Here is a 16,671-nt window from a genome sequence, read left to right as displayed (position 1 = left end):
ACATTGATGGAACAATAACATTTTTATTTTTCCAATGCTCCATAGAGAGGTTGAAGGGCAAATTGTTTAGCAAATTGTAGCAAAAAAGGGCTTGTCAGCTATCCTAGACAAATTAATCAGGGATGATTTAACTTATAATAAGCTTTATGTCCCTTTAAGCACAGTGCACAATATGCAACCTTCTTTTTTCACCTCCTAACCACAAAGAGACAGTACATTTATGCATTATCCCTTACAAACTGGAAAACAATAATAAAAGTGTCAAAATAAATATAGATCTTTGCACCTATCCATAAATCAAATTTAATTTTAATCTTAAAACAAATGTATTAAAACTCAAAACTGCTGAAAATCAATGTTGACTTGTTACCCCAAACCATTAGATATGTCTTTAAAAAAAAAACATTGTAAAAACTTGCTACACATCTTCCTAAGTTGTACCTGTTTATCTTGGTATCCTGTGTTGAAGCATTGCTCTTTTTCACAATAGTATAACCAGGTAGACTCCAGTCCGGAGTGTGTATGTGTCTTGAGCAATATATAGCATCAGTGTTTGCAACAAAGTTTGTAACAATGTCATATATAGTTGCAATCCTCACTTCCATATAGTGCTTGACACCATCATGCCTATCTAGTTATTCTGTCATTGAAAGGTGCTATGTTAAAACAAAGGATGGCAAGAGAAACAGGTACATTAGACAATAAAGTAAATTGTAAAGGTTTTTTTTTTTTTGGTTTTTTTTTAATTTCACGCTGTTTTTGAATCATGAAGCTTTATTTTATCTATGTCTTTTTAAGTCCCCAGTATCTGAGTTTTCATACTATGTTCTGTTTTCTTAGGGCTTTTCAACCTTCGTGGGCAAGATATTCCATATAACCCATTTTTCTACTCATACACCTTGTTGACCTTGGACTCTATTAGGTACAGTATAATTTAACCATAGCCAGCATGGGATACAATTCTCCATAGAAAGCTGTAAACATACTTTGTGTATAGGATTATTTACGTTCTGTCAACTCTTCTGCATGTAATTTATATGCAATACTTTAGTATTACTAAGATTATTTGTTTATTTTATTACTATTTATTTCTAAAGTATCTGCAGGTTGACTTCATAGTATACTAGATTTACTAACTATTACTGTGTAAGAACTATTAGTTTTGATTTTATTTTCTCTTGCTGAGTTATCACTCTTTTGCTGATCCAGTTTCATAAGATAACACAGTGGGGCCTATCTATCAAGCTCTGAATGGAGCTTGAGGGCCCGTGTTTTTGGCGAGCCTGCAGGCTCGCCAGAAACTGCAGTTATGAAACAGCGGTCTAAAGACCGCTGCTCCATAACCCTATCCGCCTGCTCGAGTACTATCGGGTTGATTGACACCCCCCTGCTGGCGGCCGATTGGCTGCGAATCTGCAGGGGGCAGTGTTGCACCAGCAGCTCACAAGAGCTGCTGGTGCAATGCTGAATATGGAGAGCGTATTGCTCTCCGCATTCAGCGAGGTATGTCGGACCTGATCCGCACTGTCGGATCAGGTCCGACATACCTTTGATAAATATCCCCCATTGTCTTAAAGGAACATTAAGGTTTAAATGTTATTTCTAATGTTATAATTAAAGCAAAGATTGTGGGGCCGATTTATGATGGCCTGAATGGGGCCAATTCTCCCTGTTTCCGCGCGATCATTCAGGCTTGCCGGAAACAGGAGTTAAGAAGCAACGGTCTTAAGACCGCTGCCCCTTAACTCGTCCACTTCCTCTGATTGACACCCCCTGCTAGCGGCCGATTGGCCATGAATCTGCAGGGGGCGGCATCGCACAAGCAGTTTACTAGAACTGTTTGTGCAATGCTAAATACCAACAGCGTACGCCGTCTGCATTCAGCGATGTCTGCCAGGCATTGTTAAATCGGCCCCTTAGCCTGAGAACAGTATTCATGTATATTTTTTTAAAATGATAAAAACTTTTTAACTTTTAAAAAATTAAGAGTAAAGTTTTGTTGTCAATAAAGCAATAGGCACCACCATATTAAAACATAGTTTTCCTTCTCTGCTGAGACCAATTAGAGAAAGCTTTAAATTAGTCACTAGCGTGTGCATCCAATGACAGTGTAGAATATAGTCGTGTTATTCTTGAGTTTGCACTTTTAAATTACAGGGAAAATTACAGGAAAAGTGGACTAAATTTAGAATGAAAGTATATTGCAAAGTTTTTACTAAACATAATTAAACAATTTATATTACATTCTCAAGGAGCTAAATGTTCATTTAATGGAATAGGTTTTGCCAAAGCGAATAAATCCACCCTTCAGAGCTGCTAATTAGGCAGTATGTTATTATTGTTTTGTTCACTTTGCTTTATCTGTTATAGATATTTGATATCAGTATATAGATACTTAATGCCAAAAGTAATATTCACAAAATACCAAAGATCTTTTCATTTAATGTTTTGTGTATTCTTCAATTATTATATTGCTAAAATAGATTATTTGTCAATGTGAGTCGCATCAGCTCTGAACTTCAGACGTATCTGAACACCAACTGCTCAGATTCAACGTGCGTCCAAATTCTTGATTACGGTGACGTTAGGGAGAACGTGATAAACTATGTGAAAGGAGACGTGAAGATATGGATTGGGACACAATATACCAATTATGGGATGTATGAAATTATACCAATGGTAAAAAAAAAAAACACATTTATTTTATCCATAACAGCTGAGGTTATTTTCCTTTATACAAATACAAAAAATATTACTCTTAGTATTGATGACCAGACCATACATAATAATTATGGTTACAATCATTCTGTGAGTTAACCTTCTTGCAGTTTGGAACCGGTTCTGCTGCCTTTATGTATTCTGCAATATTAGTAAAGTGTATTGTTTTGTCATGCTTTAGATCAGTGCATCTTAAACTGGGGATCAGGGGTCCTTAACAATGTTTTGGGGGTCTCCAGAAGATTTGATAATGTACTGTGAGTGTGTGTGTTGTGAGTGTATGTGTGTGTGTATTTATGAATGAGTGTGTGTTGTGAGTGTATGAGTGTGCATTTATGAATGAGTATGTGTGTTGTGAGTATATGAGTGTGTGTGTATATATGAGACTTTGTTGTGAATGTATGAGTGTGTGTATTTATGACTGAGTGTGTGTTGTGAGTGTATGAGTGTGTGTGTATTTATGAATGAGTGTGTGTTGTGAATGTATGAGTGTGCGTTTATGAATGAGTATGTGTGTTGTGAGTATATGAGTGTGTGTGTATTTATGAGACTGTGTTGTGAGTGTATGAATGTGTGTATTTATGACTGAGTGTGTGTTGTGAGTGTGTGTGTATTTATGAATGAGTGTGTGTTGTGAGTGTATGAGTGTGTATTTATGAATGAGCAGGGGCGAAACTACAGGGGGTGCAGAGGGCGCAATTGCGACTGGGCGCCCAAGGGTGGGGGCCCAGCTTCAAAACAAAAAAAAAAGTTTTATTTTTTTTACAATAAAAAACGTTGACCTGCCACTGCCTGCACTGATATCATGTGTGTGTGACAGTGTTTCTGTTTTACCCATTGGTGTTTATGTGTGTGTATGTATATATGTGCCTGTGTGTGTATTTATGCATGTATGTGTGTGTGTGTATGTTTGTGGAACAAGCAAATTACAGACCTTGTTACTACAGCATGGGGGGAGGGGGGTAAACAGTCTATACAGTACCACTATATACAGTATGGGGGGCTGGACCATGTCACAGACTACTGTGGTCACTTTATAAAGTACCGGGCGGGTAGGGTCAGGCCAGCCATCTCACCGGCAGATTACAGACTGTGTCACTGACTCACTATATACAGTACTGGTGGGTTAAACAGTGTCACTATATACAGTAATGGGGGGTCAGATCATCTCACAGACTGTGGGCACAGGGTACCTCCTTTTGTAGACATGTAATCTGATTCACATTTTTTTTCTGTGTTAAATGTAAAAAAAAAAAAAGATATGTATCAAATTCACTTTTTTTGGGGGTGGGGGTGGGGGGGGGGGCCCTTCTTAGATTCTTGCACCTGGGCCCTGTGGTTTCTAGTTACGCCTCTGTGAATGAGTGTGTGTTGTGAGTGTATGAATGTGTATTTATGAATGAGTGTGTGTTGTGAGTGTATGAATGTGTGTATTTATGAATGTGTGTGTTGTTAGTGTACAAGTGTGTGTATTTATGACTGAGTGTGTGTGCTTATGTAGTTAGTAGCTTTTACTGTATTTCGTTTAATGTAAGGTAGGCACATAGCTTATTTTTGTACCTCTTCAAATGAGTGGGTATTGCTTATCACCACATGCAGGGGGGAAGCCTACATGGAAGGTACATGGAGTTAGATAAAGAGTCTAAGTGTGCTTGTCCCGTGCTTCCTAGAGAGACCAAAATCAAATTCTGCTGCAAATTGCCTTAATTAGCTAAATATTAAAAGCATTTTGAAGAAAATGTAGGTCATAGAATTCATACCTCCCAATTTTCTATATATTGTGGTATTCTAAGGGGTTAGGAGATCTGCTTGCTGTACCTATCACAGCATCTCCCATAAGGGCAAGTGCCAATTGTTTCTACCCACAGCATGACCACTCTTCACCCTACCCCACCAATTATTTACACTGCCATGCCCACAGAACACATGCTGTGGCAGCACATTCAAAGTTGTGCTTGTTTGCCACTCCAGATTAGGATACAGGTGAAGAGTTCCTCAATAGCTGGATGCATGGCCATCTGTAGCACAATAGAGGTGTTTCAGGGGTGCAACGTTGTCAACCCTTTTAAAGAAGTTTTGAGTAGGTTAAAAAAGCACTGCACTCAACATATGTCTGCTGTCTATATTAAAAATGAGTTTTAGAAGTGAACTTCCTACTAGTGCTGGTTAGTTTATAGGCACTTTCTACTAAGCAGGAAGTATCAGTGAACCAATGTACATTAACAGGAAATTCATATCAGCCCATAAGCATTATTAGGAAGTACACAATTGATTTATCAGTTTCATATACAAAGGTTTTATTTTATAGTTTACATGCATAAATAAATAAAATAATTCATAACTCTGATTTGATTGGATGTAATGCACTACCAATACACAGGTCACTCTGCATTGTATTAGGGGAGTTGTAGTCCTGTATTCCCTTGATTACAAAGTATAGCCATAAAATCCACATATCCCACAATTCATGTGAGACAGTTATATATATATATATATATATATATATATATATTTATATTATACACATGTTTAAAGAAACAAAGGAGGACTTAGTCTCTCAAATATATACCATTTTAAACAGTCTTTTGTTATTATAACAGGTGCAAGCTAGAAGGCTCTAGGTACTATTATTAGTTAAAAATATAAATAAGAAATAAATATTTATATATACATATTTAAATATATAAGTGATTTACATACCATTTTTTAAAACACGTAGGGGACAAGGATATAGATTTAGATTTAGTAATAGCGAAAACATAGTAAGTAAGATCAAGAATGTTTAATATATACAAAGGGAATCCTGTGGCCTTACATGTGCTTTAAAAAATGGCAATATGAATATACCAATTGGTTCATGTTCTATGTTAAATGTGTGCATCATATTCCCAATCCAGTAACTGCATTATTATCTTATTCAAGAGTTTCCCTAAAATGACTACTGAATGTGTGCTAGTGGTCATCCTCACCGTGTGCATTATATTAGTTAAGTTATAAGTGGGCAATCTGCTATTTTTACTTATCTTGTTCTGTACAGGACACAGGAAAAAAATCCATCAGTGTTTGTTTTTTTGGAAGGTCAACTTTTATATAAAAATGTGTTTCTTTATAGGACAAACTCATAACTGAAGATTATTCTCCTGCCATGACCATAAAAGCTGTTAAAAATGCAAAAGAACAAGATTTGCTAAAGAAATGTCATGTGAGTTCTTGCACAATAGATATTGTATATCATATCGGCAATACATATTCATGTTTTATCTCAATTGTAGTGTGTAGTAGTGTTTAATGCAATGCTTTGCTAAAATGATGTGTTAAATTCTTTGACTCAAATGTATTTATTAGTTTGTGGATTTTTATTTCATATGTACTGTAGATGTTCTATTGTGCTTAGAGTTAAAGGGATTGTCAACTCCAAAAATGTTATTGTTTAAAAAGTTAGGTAATCACTTTATTATCCATACCCCAGTTTTGCACAGTCAAAGTTTATTAATATAACAATATTGGTTTTGCAAAGCTGGGGAATGGGTAGTTAAGGCGTGATCTATCTTTTGAAACAATAATCATTTTGGTGTTGACTGTCCCTTTAAGGAACAGAAAATAGAAAATAACTGCGCTAAATAATAGTTTAACCTTATTACTATACCATTTTTAGTAATTAATAACCTCACAGAACGTGTTGTATTATTTCAAAGATCAGGGATGCAGTAGCCGTAATTCAGTACTTGGTTTGGCTGGAGAAGAACGTACCCACAGGAAATATTAATGAAGACAGTGGAGCACGATACGTTAATGAGATGAGGGGGTAAATATTGCTAAAGGGCTGATATTTTGAACGTTACACAGTATTTAAAGGGACATTCTAAAGCAAAAATTACACACTCTTATTTGTTAAAGCATGTTATTTTTTTATATTAGTGAACCTAGTTACTTTGTGTTTTAACCCTAGCAATGAAAATGATATATTTGGGAGCCATAAGCATTGCAGCTCCTAAGACGAACATGGACAGTGAGCCAATGAGGAGCAGCATTCACATGTAGCCACCAATCACTATCCCTCTCCTGCTCAGGATTTAAAATGTTTGTGTCTCTAAATTAGGACTTTCCTTATGTGTTTAAATCCTTTGAAGAGGTTAAACACCTGTGGGAAGATTACAATCCCTTAGAAAAAACATATCAAATGATTTATCGTAGACTTTAATGGTGATTTTCGGTTAAAAATAATTAGATATGTTTTACTAAAGGATTGTGATCGACCCCCTAGTATGCCAGGGTAAGTTAACACTAAAATTACATGTGAATTAGGAAATGCTGTTTATGATTTTAGAATGTCGATTTAACATAGTGCATAGTGCGGTTTCACATACATAGCTAGGAGCCTATTTATTAAAGGTCTTGCGGACCTGATCGGACAGTGCGGATCAGGTCCGCAAGACCTCGCTGAATGCGGAGTGCAATACTCTCTCCACATTTAACATTGCACCAGCAGCTCACAAGAGCTGCTGGTGCAACGCCGCCCCCTGCTGACTCGCAGCCAATCGGCCGCCAGCAGGGAGGTGTCAATCAACCCGATCATACTCGATCGGGTTGATTTCCGGCGATTCCTGTCCGCCTCATCAGAGCAGGCGGACAGGGTTATGGAGCAGCAGTCTTTAGACCGCTGCTTCATAACTGGTGTTTCTGGCGAGTTTGAAGACTCGCCAGAAACAAGGGCCCACAAGCTCTGTTCGGAGCTTGATAAATGGGCCCCATAATCTTAATCATAGTGAAAATTATGTTAGATTTCTGTACAGTAAATGAAAAGAACAAAAAAAAACAGTAGAAAATATTAAAAATATTTCAATATTAATTCTGATGTTAACATTAAAATGAAGAATATAATAATAAACTAGCATAAAATAATATTTGCTGATAACTAATAGCCATTGTCCACAAGACAAATCACTCAGTTTTAGCTATATTTGTAGAATAATGTGTTTGGATATGAATGAAAGCGTTAAACAACTGACAATATGACTTGGAAAGGGCACAATAAGCTATTAAATGCACATAGATGAATTACAATTACATATTTGAATAGAAACATATGTGCAATATAAATGTATTGGCAAAAATGCTTCCAGTAAAAGTTATTACTGTTTTACTGATAACAATTTTCTCTGCACGTGCATATGAAGCATAGCTAGATATTCTAAGTGTTCAAGCATTTCAAATACTGCAGCTGCTCAGATCACTAGTAGGGCTTGTATCATGTCAACAATTAACAAATTGAGTCATTACCAGATGGTACAAGCATTTTAGGCTGTCTGGTCAACTGCTGTGTTTAAAATGCTGGTGCACAGAGCATACTTAAATACACATTTGAAACAGCTATAGCTTTTATTAGAAGCAATTTTTGCTGATACATGTATATTGCAAAAAATGCTTTTTATTCAAAACTGAGATAGATTCATGTGAATTCCAATTTTGATTGGAGTGTCCCTTTAAGTTATAAATTATAAATTGTGCTACAGCAGTCAATAAACTGAAAATGTGGCGCAAATTATATTACTGTACAGGACAATATATCACAAGAAGTAGAAGAGGCAAATGAAATATGCATATGACATGCAGAGAGAATGTTGGCAATGCTAAATATATAGGCTTTTACTCAAAGAAAATGCTAAAAGTGACAATAAAGTCAAAATTAAACATGTATGCAGGGCCGGATTTCCCATTAGGCACAGTAGGCATGTGCCTACAGGCGCCTTGCAGTGAGGGGCGCCTGCCTGTCAATAATAAAAAAAAAAAAAAAAAAAAAAAAAAATTTTTTTTTTTTTTTTTTTTTTTTTATGAGGGCATTTATTTTAGTAAGAATTGTGCTGCCAGGTGCCTACAAAGTCGAGTGTTTCATTGGGAATATGTTACAGCAGTTGAGGGAGCCATGAAGGAGAGAGGGGCAAAGATTAAAACTAAACCCCTCCCATTGAATTTCTAAATTCTAATTTTAAACACATTTGTTGACCCCTGGATTACATATAATCTACAACATTCCATGTTTTCCTTTGAGAGCAACATCATATGATATTTATATTTCAGAACAAAATAAATGTAACATCTGTGTGTGTTTGTACCAAAAATATCAGAGTTTACAAGATTTTTTTCCCTACATTTTATATTTTCTTCCACTGGCTGCACAGGTTGTTGATGGTGATGAGCTTGCATGCTGCTAGTTTTAATATTGCTATTGTTTACACAAAACTGTGTTTGACTCCAACAAAATGTTAAGCACATAGTCAAAGTCATCTCCAGAAAAGCAATACACTAATGGCTTGTCAATAAACATGTCCTATGAGCCCATCTGGGTCTGCACAGATGTGTATTGCTGTCTCAGAACTGACATTGACTATGTGTTTAACTCTTTTGCAAGAGGCTAACACACTTCTCTGCAAGCACTAGTGCAATAATAAAATGCCCAGCAAACTGTCACATTTGATGTCCCTTTAAATAGGGTTTTCTTTAGAATATTTTGCATTAAAAGTTTAACATGATTTGTTTTTGTTATACATAATAGAAATTGTATGGCCATTTGAGTCAAGTGAATATTGATTTTTGGTGTAGCTTCCATTACAACAAATATTGCAATTGGTGTGTGTATTTGTGTATCTCCATAAAAGGGAAAATGTAATTTTACATCTAATATTTATTTTTAGTTGTCCTAAATAATAATAAAAAAAAGTCCTCATTTTTTCCACTTTTTTCTAGGGGGGGTGGGGGGGGTGGGGGGGGCGCTTCAGGTTTTTGTGCCTACAGGCACCTGAGATGTAAATCCGGCCCTGCATGTATGAATCAGATATAGAGGCCTTTTTAACAAAGGTCTGTCGGACCTGATCCGACAGTGCGGATCAGGTCCTACAGACCTCGCTGAATGCGGAGAGCAATACACTCTCTGTATTCAGCATTGCACCAGCAGTTCTTGTGAGCTGCTGGTGCAACACCGCCCCTTGCAGATTCGCGGCCAATCGGCCACCAGCAAGGAGGTGTCAGTCAACCCGATTGTACTCGATCAGGTTGAATTGTGGCAATCTCTGTCCGCCTGCTCAGGCTGGAGCAGCGGTCTTTAGACCTGCAGGCTCACCAGAAACTCGGAGCTTGATAAATGCCCTCATAGGAGTACATTTATCAAGCAGTGAAAGCTGCTTATTCAGCGCGGAAACACAATTTTAGAAGCAGCAGTCTTAAGATTGCTGCTCCTTAACTCGTCTGCCACCTTTTAGGTGGCGGACTGCAATCATTCCAATCAGATATGATTGGTATGATTGACACCTCTTGCTAGCGGCTGATTGGCCCCGAATGTGCAGGGGGCAGCATTGCACAAGCATTTCTTGTGAAATGCTTGTGCAATTATAAAAGCCGACAGTGTATGCTGTCGGCATTTTGCGATGTCGGGCGGACATGATTCACAACAGCGAATCATGTCCACCCGACATTTGACAAATCGGCCCCATAGCATGCAATTTAAACAACTTTCCAATTAACTTATTTTATTAATTTTGCTAAGTTTTCTTGGAATCCCTTGTTGAGGCATAAACCTAGGTATGCTGATAGGAACACAACACACAGAAAACCTGGCACTCACCAGCAGATACTCACTAATGTTTAAAAGCAAAACTGGGGGAAGTCAGTTACATTTGGTGCCAAAGGATCAAGCCCAAGACCACGTCAAGGTCTCCCCCTTCCTGGGACCCTAAACCAGCACCCACACAATGCATACTTCCAAACAAACCAACTGGGAACCTCCCAGGGTGACACAGGCTTTTGTAATCTCCCCTATGTAAATACAAAACACAGGAATGGACCGCACTCACAGACTCGACAGGGTACACATCCTAAGCCAATGTAAACTCCACAGCCCTGAACACTGACAGACAGCTGCACAGTTCCCAGCAACCCAGGCAGTTAACCCCTGAACAGCCTAGGTGACAGGCCCGCAGTGAAACATTACAAACATTATAAACACAACACACAGAAAACCTGGCACTCACCAGCAAATTCACAGCAATGTTTATAAGCAAAACTGGGGGAAGTCAGTTACATTTGGCACCAAAGGATCAAGCCCAGGACCACGCCAAGGTCTCCCCCTTCCTGGGACCCTAAACCAGCACCCACACAATGCATACTTCCAAACAAACCAACTGGGAACCTCCAGTGTAAAACAGGCTTTTGTAATCTGCTGATTAGGAGTGTGCATGTGTCTATAGCAGCAGTGTTTGCACCTATGGTTAACATCGCTATAAGCATTGTTGTGTACACTGCTGCCAGGTGGCTAAGGACTGGTGCATGCTCCTGAGCTTACCTAGGATTACTCTTTAACAAAGGTTACCAAGGGAACAAAGGAAAAACTGTTGACAATAGAAGTAAAATGGAAACATCTTTAAAATTCTATACTCTGTTCAATTCATTTTGAGAATTAATCATTTTGATTTTGCTGTCCTTTTCATAATTGCTCAATGTACAGTATACAATATATACAATTTTCTATTATTATTTATTAGTTATTAGGTATTTATATAAGCCTGTTCACTTTACCTCTTGCACCTCTCTATTCTTTAGTGCTTAGCATATGAATTGGCAACACTTGAATAACTAGAGACGTGGACAGGCTGTTAGTAAATATACCCCATGGACTGAGTTAATTATAGCACCGGCCCTACATACCTTTCAAGTCAGAACATGGAAATGAACAGCTTGGCGATCAGACTGGGTGGTTTGGGGATCAGCCTGGGGATCAGACTAGGTGGTTTGGGGATTAGCTTGGGGATCAGACTGGTGGTTTGGGGATCAGACTGACGATCAGACTGGGTGGTTTGGGGATCAGCTTGGGGATCAGACTGGTGGTTTGGGGATCAGACTGACGATCAGACTGGGTGGTTTGGGGATCAGCTTGGGGATCAGCATGCATGGTTTGGGGATGTGGTAGAGTGACCTAACGATGAAGTATTGCTAATCTGACTGTGGAGTTGCATTGCCCAGGGGGTGAGGCTGAGCAATCAGAGGTTGCTGTAGACTTGGGTGGAATCTGGGCAGTCCAAGGTTTCATTATGAGAAACTGGAATAAAATAGAGCCAGTGTGACAAACTCAGGACCATCTACCAAATTGCAGGATAATCAAAAGCTCTGTATGTGAGTGTAATGTCAATAATCTAAATCTGAAATTATTCTGCAGGAATATGCATTGTATTCTGTTTTCCAATAAACAGTTATTATTGTACACTTATTATTATTATTACTACAAACTTGCTGAGTCTTAGAACCAGCAATAGGAAATGTATCAAAGTATTTAGGCACTTTTTTTTATTTTCAGGAAACAGTTGTATTTCAAAGGACCAAGTTTTGAAACTATCTCTGGAAGTGGATTAAATGCAGCTCTTCCTCACTACAGGTAACGTAGAAATACATAAATGTGGTACTTTTTGTTTCTTTCGCAAATTGAATGAAAGATGAATATTTTTTTATTGTTTTTAGTATATACAAGAAAATCCTGTAATAAACTGTCTCTATCCGCAAATATGCAGTTATAATTTAATGCCTGTGCATAGATTTTATGTGAAGAATGTGCATATGCATTCAAATACAAACTTAAATGGTCATTATAGTGATACAATTACATGCTCTAATTTGTTAGAGTATGTAATTGGACAAATTTTGGAGATGAGGTTGCCCTCATTTTCACATGCTTTATAAACCACAGCTGCATGGTTTTTTTGTTTGTTTGTTTTTTATGGAGGGCCAATAACTACTGGTGGGATTTATTGGTAGCTACATGACATTCTACTCACATGTATACAAAAGATAACATATACAAATAAAATTAGATTATAATCATTAGTTACTATTAATTAATATAATTATAATTGAATCGTATTTACTACTCAAATTTACATGCTTAGTACATGCTTAGTACATGCTTAATATCCTTATTACAAAGGCGGAGCTGTTTTTGTTGTTGTTTTTTTTCGTCAACATACTTCTGATGTTAGTTTTCTGATCAACGGTGCAGAGAGCCATTCAAAATCCCTAGGAGAGCAGGCTGTGGTTTGTGCACAGCCCCAGGCCTTTAGAAAACAGCTTTTCTAATGATTTCAACTCCTCATTAAAATGTTAGATACTTTACAATTAGACCTCGCGCCAATGCCATTCCAGTATATTACAAAACACTTTTCTCACTAATGTGAACAATTTTTTTCCTCTTTTCTTTACCATATTTTGGCTGATCACATTGCTGTTGTGCTGTAGATCATACTCATACCTTACAAACATTTCCAGGTGGCTTTATGGAACTGGGAGTTGAGGGGCACTTGTGGGCAGTGGCACACCAGTGTTTGATGGGCAGATCTGCATCAGGAGAATGTAGGAGTGCAGTGGGCAGGGCTGGGAGCATTGTGGCAGTGCTCGCTGGAGTCTGATGCAATTATTGGCAGAGCTAGGGAAGTCCCTGGAAACCAGGACATTAGCCCTGACAGGGAAAGCTACAGGAGGAACAAATGTGCAAAATATTAATATCTCAGTGTTCAATCATGTTTGGAATTCTGTTAAGAATTCAATTTAAAGGGACAGTCTACAACACAATTGTTATTGTTTAAAAAGATAGATAATGCCTTTACTACCCATTCCCCAGCTTTGCATAACCAACATTGTTATATTAATATACTTTATACATTTAAACCTCTATATGTCTGCCTTTTTCTAAGCCACTACAGACAGCCTCTTATCACGTGCTTTTTATTAGCTTTTCACAACAAGAGACTGCTAGTTCATGTGAGTTTAATGAAGATAACATTGTGCTCAATCCCATGGAGTTGTACACAACACAGCACTAATTGGATAAAATGCAATAAATAGCCCTGAGATAAGGGGGCTGTCAGAAGGGGTTTAAATATAAGGTAATCATAGAGGTAAAAATATATTAATATAACCATGTTGGCTGTGGAAAACTGGGGAATGGGTAATAAAGGTAGATATGTGCATGATCGAAAAATTTGTTTCGGTTCGGATCGATTCAGAGGTTTTTGAATTTAGTTTCGGATCGATTCGGAAAACTTCGAATGAATTCGTTTCGGATTTGTTTTGGATTCATTCGGATTCAAAAAAATTCGTCTGGATTCGGTTTGATTCGGTTCGGTTCGGAAATTCGGAATTTCGGTATGTGTGCTGTGTATTAGAGTAGTATTATGTACTGTATATTAGGTGTAACCCATAGCAGAGTGATATAACCTAATATACTGTACAATACTAGTGTAATCCAAGTCCATCCGAATTTACCGAATAAATCCGAACTAATTCGGATTTATTCGGTAAATTCGGCAGTATTTTAATTCGGTTCGATCCGAATCTCCAAATTTGCAGAATTTTCCGAATTTCCGAATCGAACCGAACCGAATTGCACATGTCTAAATAAAGGGTTTATCTATCTTTTTAAACAATAAAACATTTGGAGTAGACTGTCCCTTTAACTACAATTGGCTGTTTTTTGTTTGTTTTTTATCTATAATTGGTCTGTGAAAAGCCTACAAAAAAAACCTCCACAAAACAAAAACTTGCTTATTTTACTTTTCACATGTATACCTAATCCAAGTGTAAGAATTACATATGATCACTGATATGTTTTGGGCATCCTAACGAATAAGTATTTCACATGGTTTACAATACCATTTTTAAAACCAGGCCAGAGGTCCAGTAACTAGCAGCACTAGTGCCATGAGTGAAGTGATTTCTAGAGTATTGCTACTCAGGTCACACCATGCACAGGAGATACCCCAGCGACAGACACTGGTAGCAGGAGATGTAAAGGGAATTCACAGCCACGGGTCTCTGTGATCTGACAGCTAATGTGTGTATGTAGCAGAATGAGGTGCTGATCTTATGTTTATTGTTAGTATTATTATTATTATTAATAATGATCAATCTTGATTTACAATATGAAGCTGGCACAGCTGGTCACTTTATAGTATTACTTCTGTACAGCATTCATAAAAGGTTACCAACACCTGATCTACTCAAGATTGCTGCTTTTCTAGACTTATTTAGGCTATTTTTTAATAATCTTTTAGAAAAGCTTATCAAAAGATTTATCAACAAAAAACCTGTTAGACTTTAATGGTGAATTATTGATGAGGTTTGATTTGTATGTTTGCCGTGATTTATATAAAAGTATTTTCTTTTACAGACCAAGCAACGAGACTAACCGCAAACTAACTGTCGGTGAAATGTATCTCATTGACTCTGGAGGACAATATTTGTGAGTACTTACTAACTAATTTAATGATTAATCCCTCTGGTTCCCTCTTTCAGCAGTTTTTATTTTTATCTAAATAAAGCAGATAGTGATACAATCAATTAGGTCTAAATTTATCAATTTGCAGATACGCAGGAATCACATGTTGTGAACATCTCAGCATTTTATTGCAAATTGTGGGACTCATTTGTTCCCCATATTTATAATTGTGCTGGTACAATTCCGCTCCCCTGCCCTCACACAACCAATTTCATGAGAGCAGAGCTTGTCAATCACCCTGGTCAAATGATTCCAGGGTGATTTTCAGCAGCCAACACTGAGGCTGAATCATCAGATACCAAAAAGTCTCTCAGGATTCAGATAGAGCACAACAACTTACCAGTTGGCTTATTTTATTAAATTTTCTTTGTTCTCTTAGTATCCTTTGTTAAAGGAGCAGCAATGCACTCTTGGGAGCTAGCTTAACACATTGGGTGAGCCAATGACAAGAGGCATATTTGTGCAACCAGCAATCACCTGCTAGCTTACAGTAATGAATGGCTGTTCCTAGGTCTACCTAGGTATTATTTTCAACAAAGGATACTGAGAAAATTAAACAAATTAGATAATAGAAGTATTGGATCATGTCCCTTTAATAATCCTGTAGCTCAGATAATACAATATCTAATTGGTTGTTTCTCTCTCTGATTTCTTTTTAAAAAAAAATGACTAGATAGGGGGTCACATTTTTTTTAAATCGCTATGCAGACAAATGCAATATGCTAATTTTCAGATGCATGTTTCTCTTATACATAATAAGTTTAGTGTAAAGCATTAAACATAATGCACAGGTATCATCTCCCTTTAAGATCATAAAGGCTTTTCTTAAAATGTTGTCACAAATTTATACTGAGCTTCAGAAAATCCTGGGTATAGATAACTATAAATACTCTTTATAGTGCATGGTGTTGGTAGGGTTAATGCTTACCCTTCAGTATCAATGTCCAATAATAATAATTCCTCAGCACCAAAAGTAATAAATAAGATATAAATTAAAGATGTGAATTAAGGTGTATATGCATGATTAAGGCCAAGATGGCCGAAACGTTGTAGTTGGTGTTGTCTATTTGCTGAATAAATATTGAATTTTACTTTTGGTGCTGAGGAATTATTATTGGACCTTAAAATTTTGTTTGCACGAAATACTTCATTTCAGCATCTTCCCACTTATGGAACTATACAACTATTTCCCCTGCAATTATACAAATAGCGTGTAATATAACAGCTGTAAAAAAAAGCATTTGATATATTTGTGACTAATGCATTTATTTCCTTACTAGTCCTAAAGCCTGTGTACATGGGCCATTTTTCCCACCTCTTACTCTCTCCCCCTCTCTTTTGCTCTCTCTCCCCCTCTCTTGCTCTCTCTCTCCCCCCACTCTTTTGTTCTCTTTCTCTCCCCATCTCTTTTGCGCTCTCTCCCTGTCTCTTTTGCGCTCTCTCCCCCCTCTCTTTTGCTCTCTCTTCCCCCTCTCTTGCTCCCCCTCTCTTTTGCTCTCTCTCTTTCCCCTCTCTTTTGCTCTCTCTTTCCCTCTCTCTTTTGCTCTCTCCCCCAACCCTCTCTTTTGCTCTCTCTCCCCCATCTCTTTTGCTCTCTCTCTCCCCCCTCCTTTTAGCTCTCTCTCACGGCCACGCCCAAT

At 37.5% G+C, this 16,671-nt stretch overlaps 1 protein-coding gene across 1 annotated transcript in view; it reads left to right on the top strand.

The window, feature by feature from the left end:
- XPNPEP2 (X-prolyl aminopeptidase 2) overlaps positions 1–16,671 on the top strand; it is a 127,769-nt gene that overhangs the window by 77,764 nt on the left and 33,334 nt on the right. The window contains exons 9-14 of the mRNA XM_053692061.1: positions 841–922; positions 2,484–2,679; positions 5,831–5,920; positions 6,414–6,523; positions 12,062–12,139; positions 14,924–14,995. Of these exons, the coding sequence (XP_053548036.1) occupies positions 841–922; positions 2,484–2,679; positions 5,831–5,920; positions 6,414–6,523; positions 12,062–12,139; positions 14,924–14,995 (628 nt within the window). The remainder of the gene's footprint in view (positions 1–840; positions 923–2,483; positions 2,680–5,830; positions 5,921–6,413; positions 6,524–12,061; positions 12,140–14,923; positions 14,996–16,671) is intronic.

This window comes from Bombina bombina, chromosome 1, assembly GCF_027579735.1.
Source record: "Bombina bombina isolate aBomBom1 chromosome 1, aBomBom1.pri, whole genome shotgun sequence".
Lineage (NCBI taxonomy): Eukaryota > Metazoa > Chordata > Amphibia > Anura > Bombinatoridae > Bombina > Bombina bombina.
Note: the sequence above shows the minus strand (reverse complement) of the source record. Positions and strands in the feature narration are given on the sequence as shown.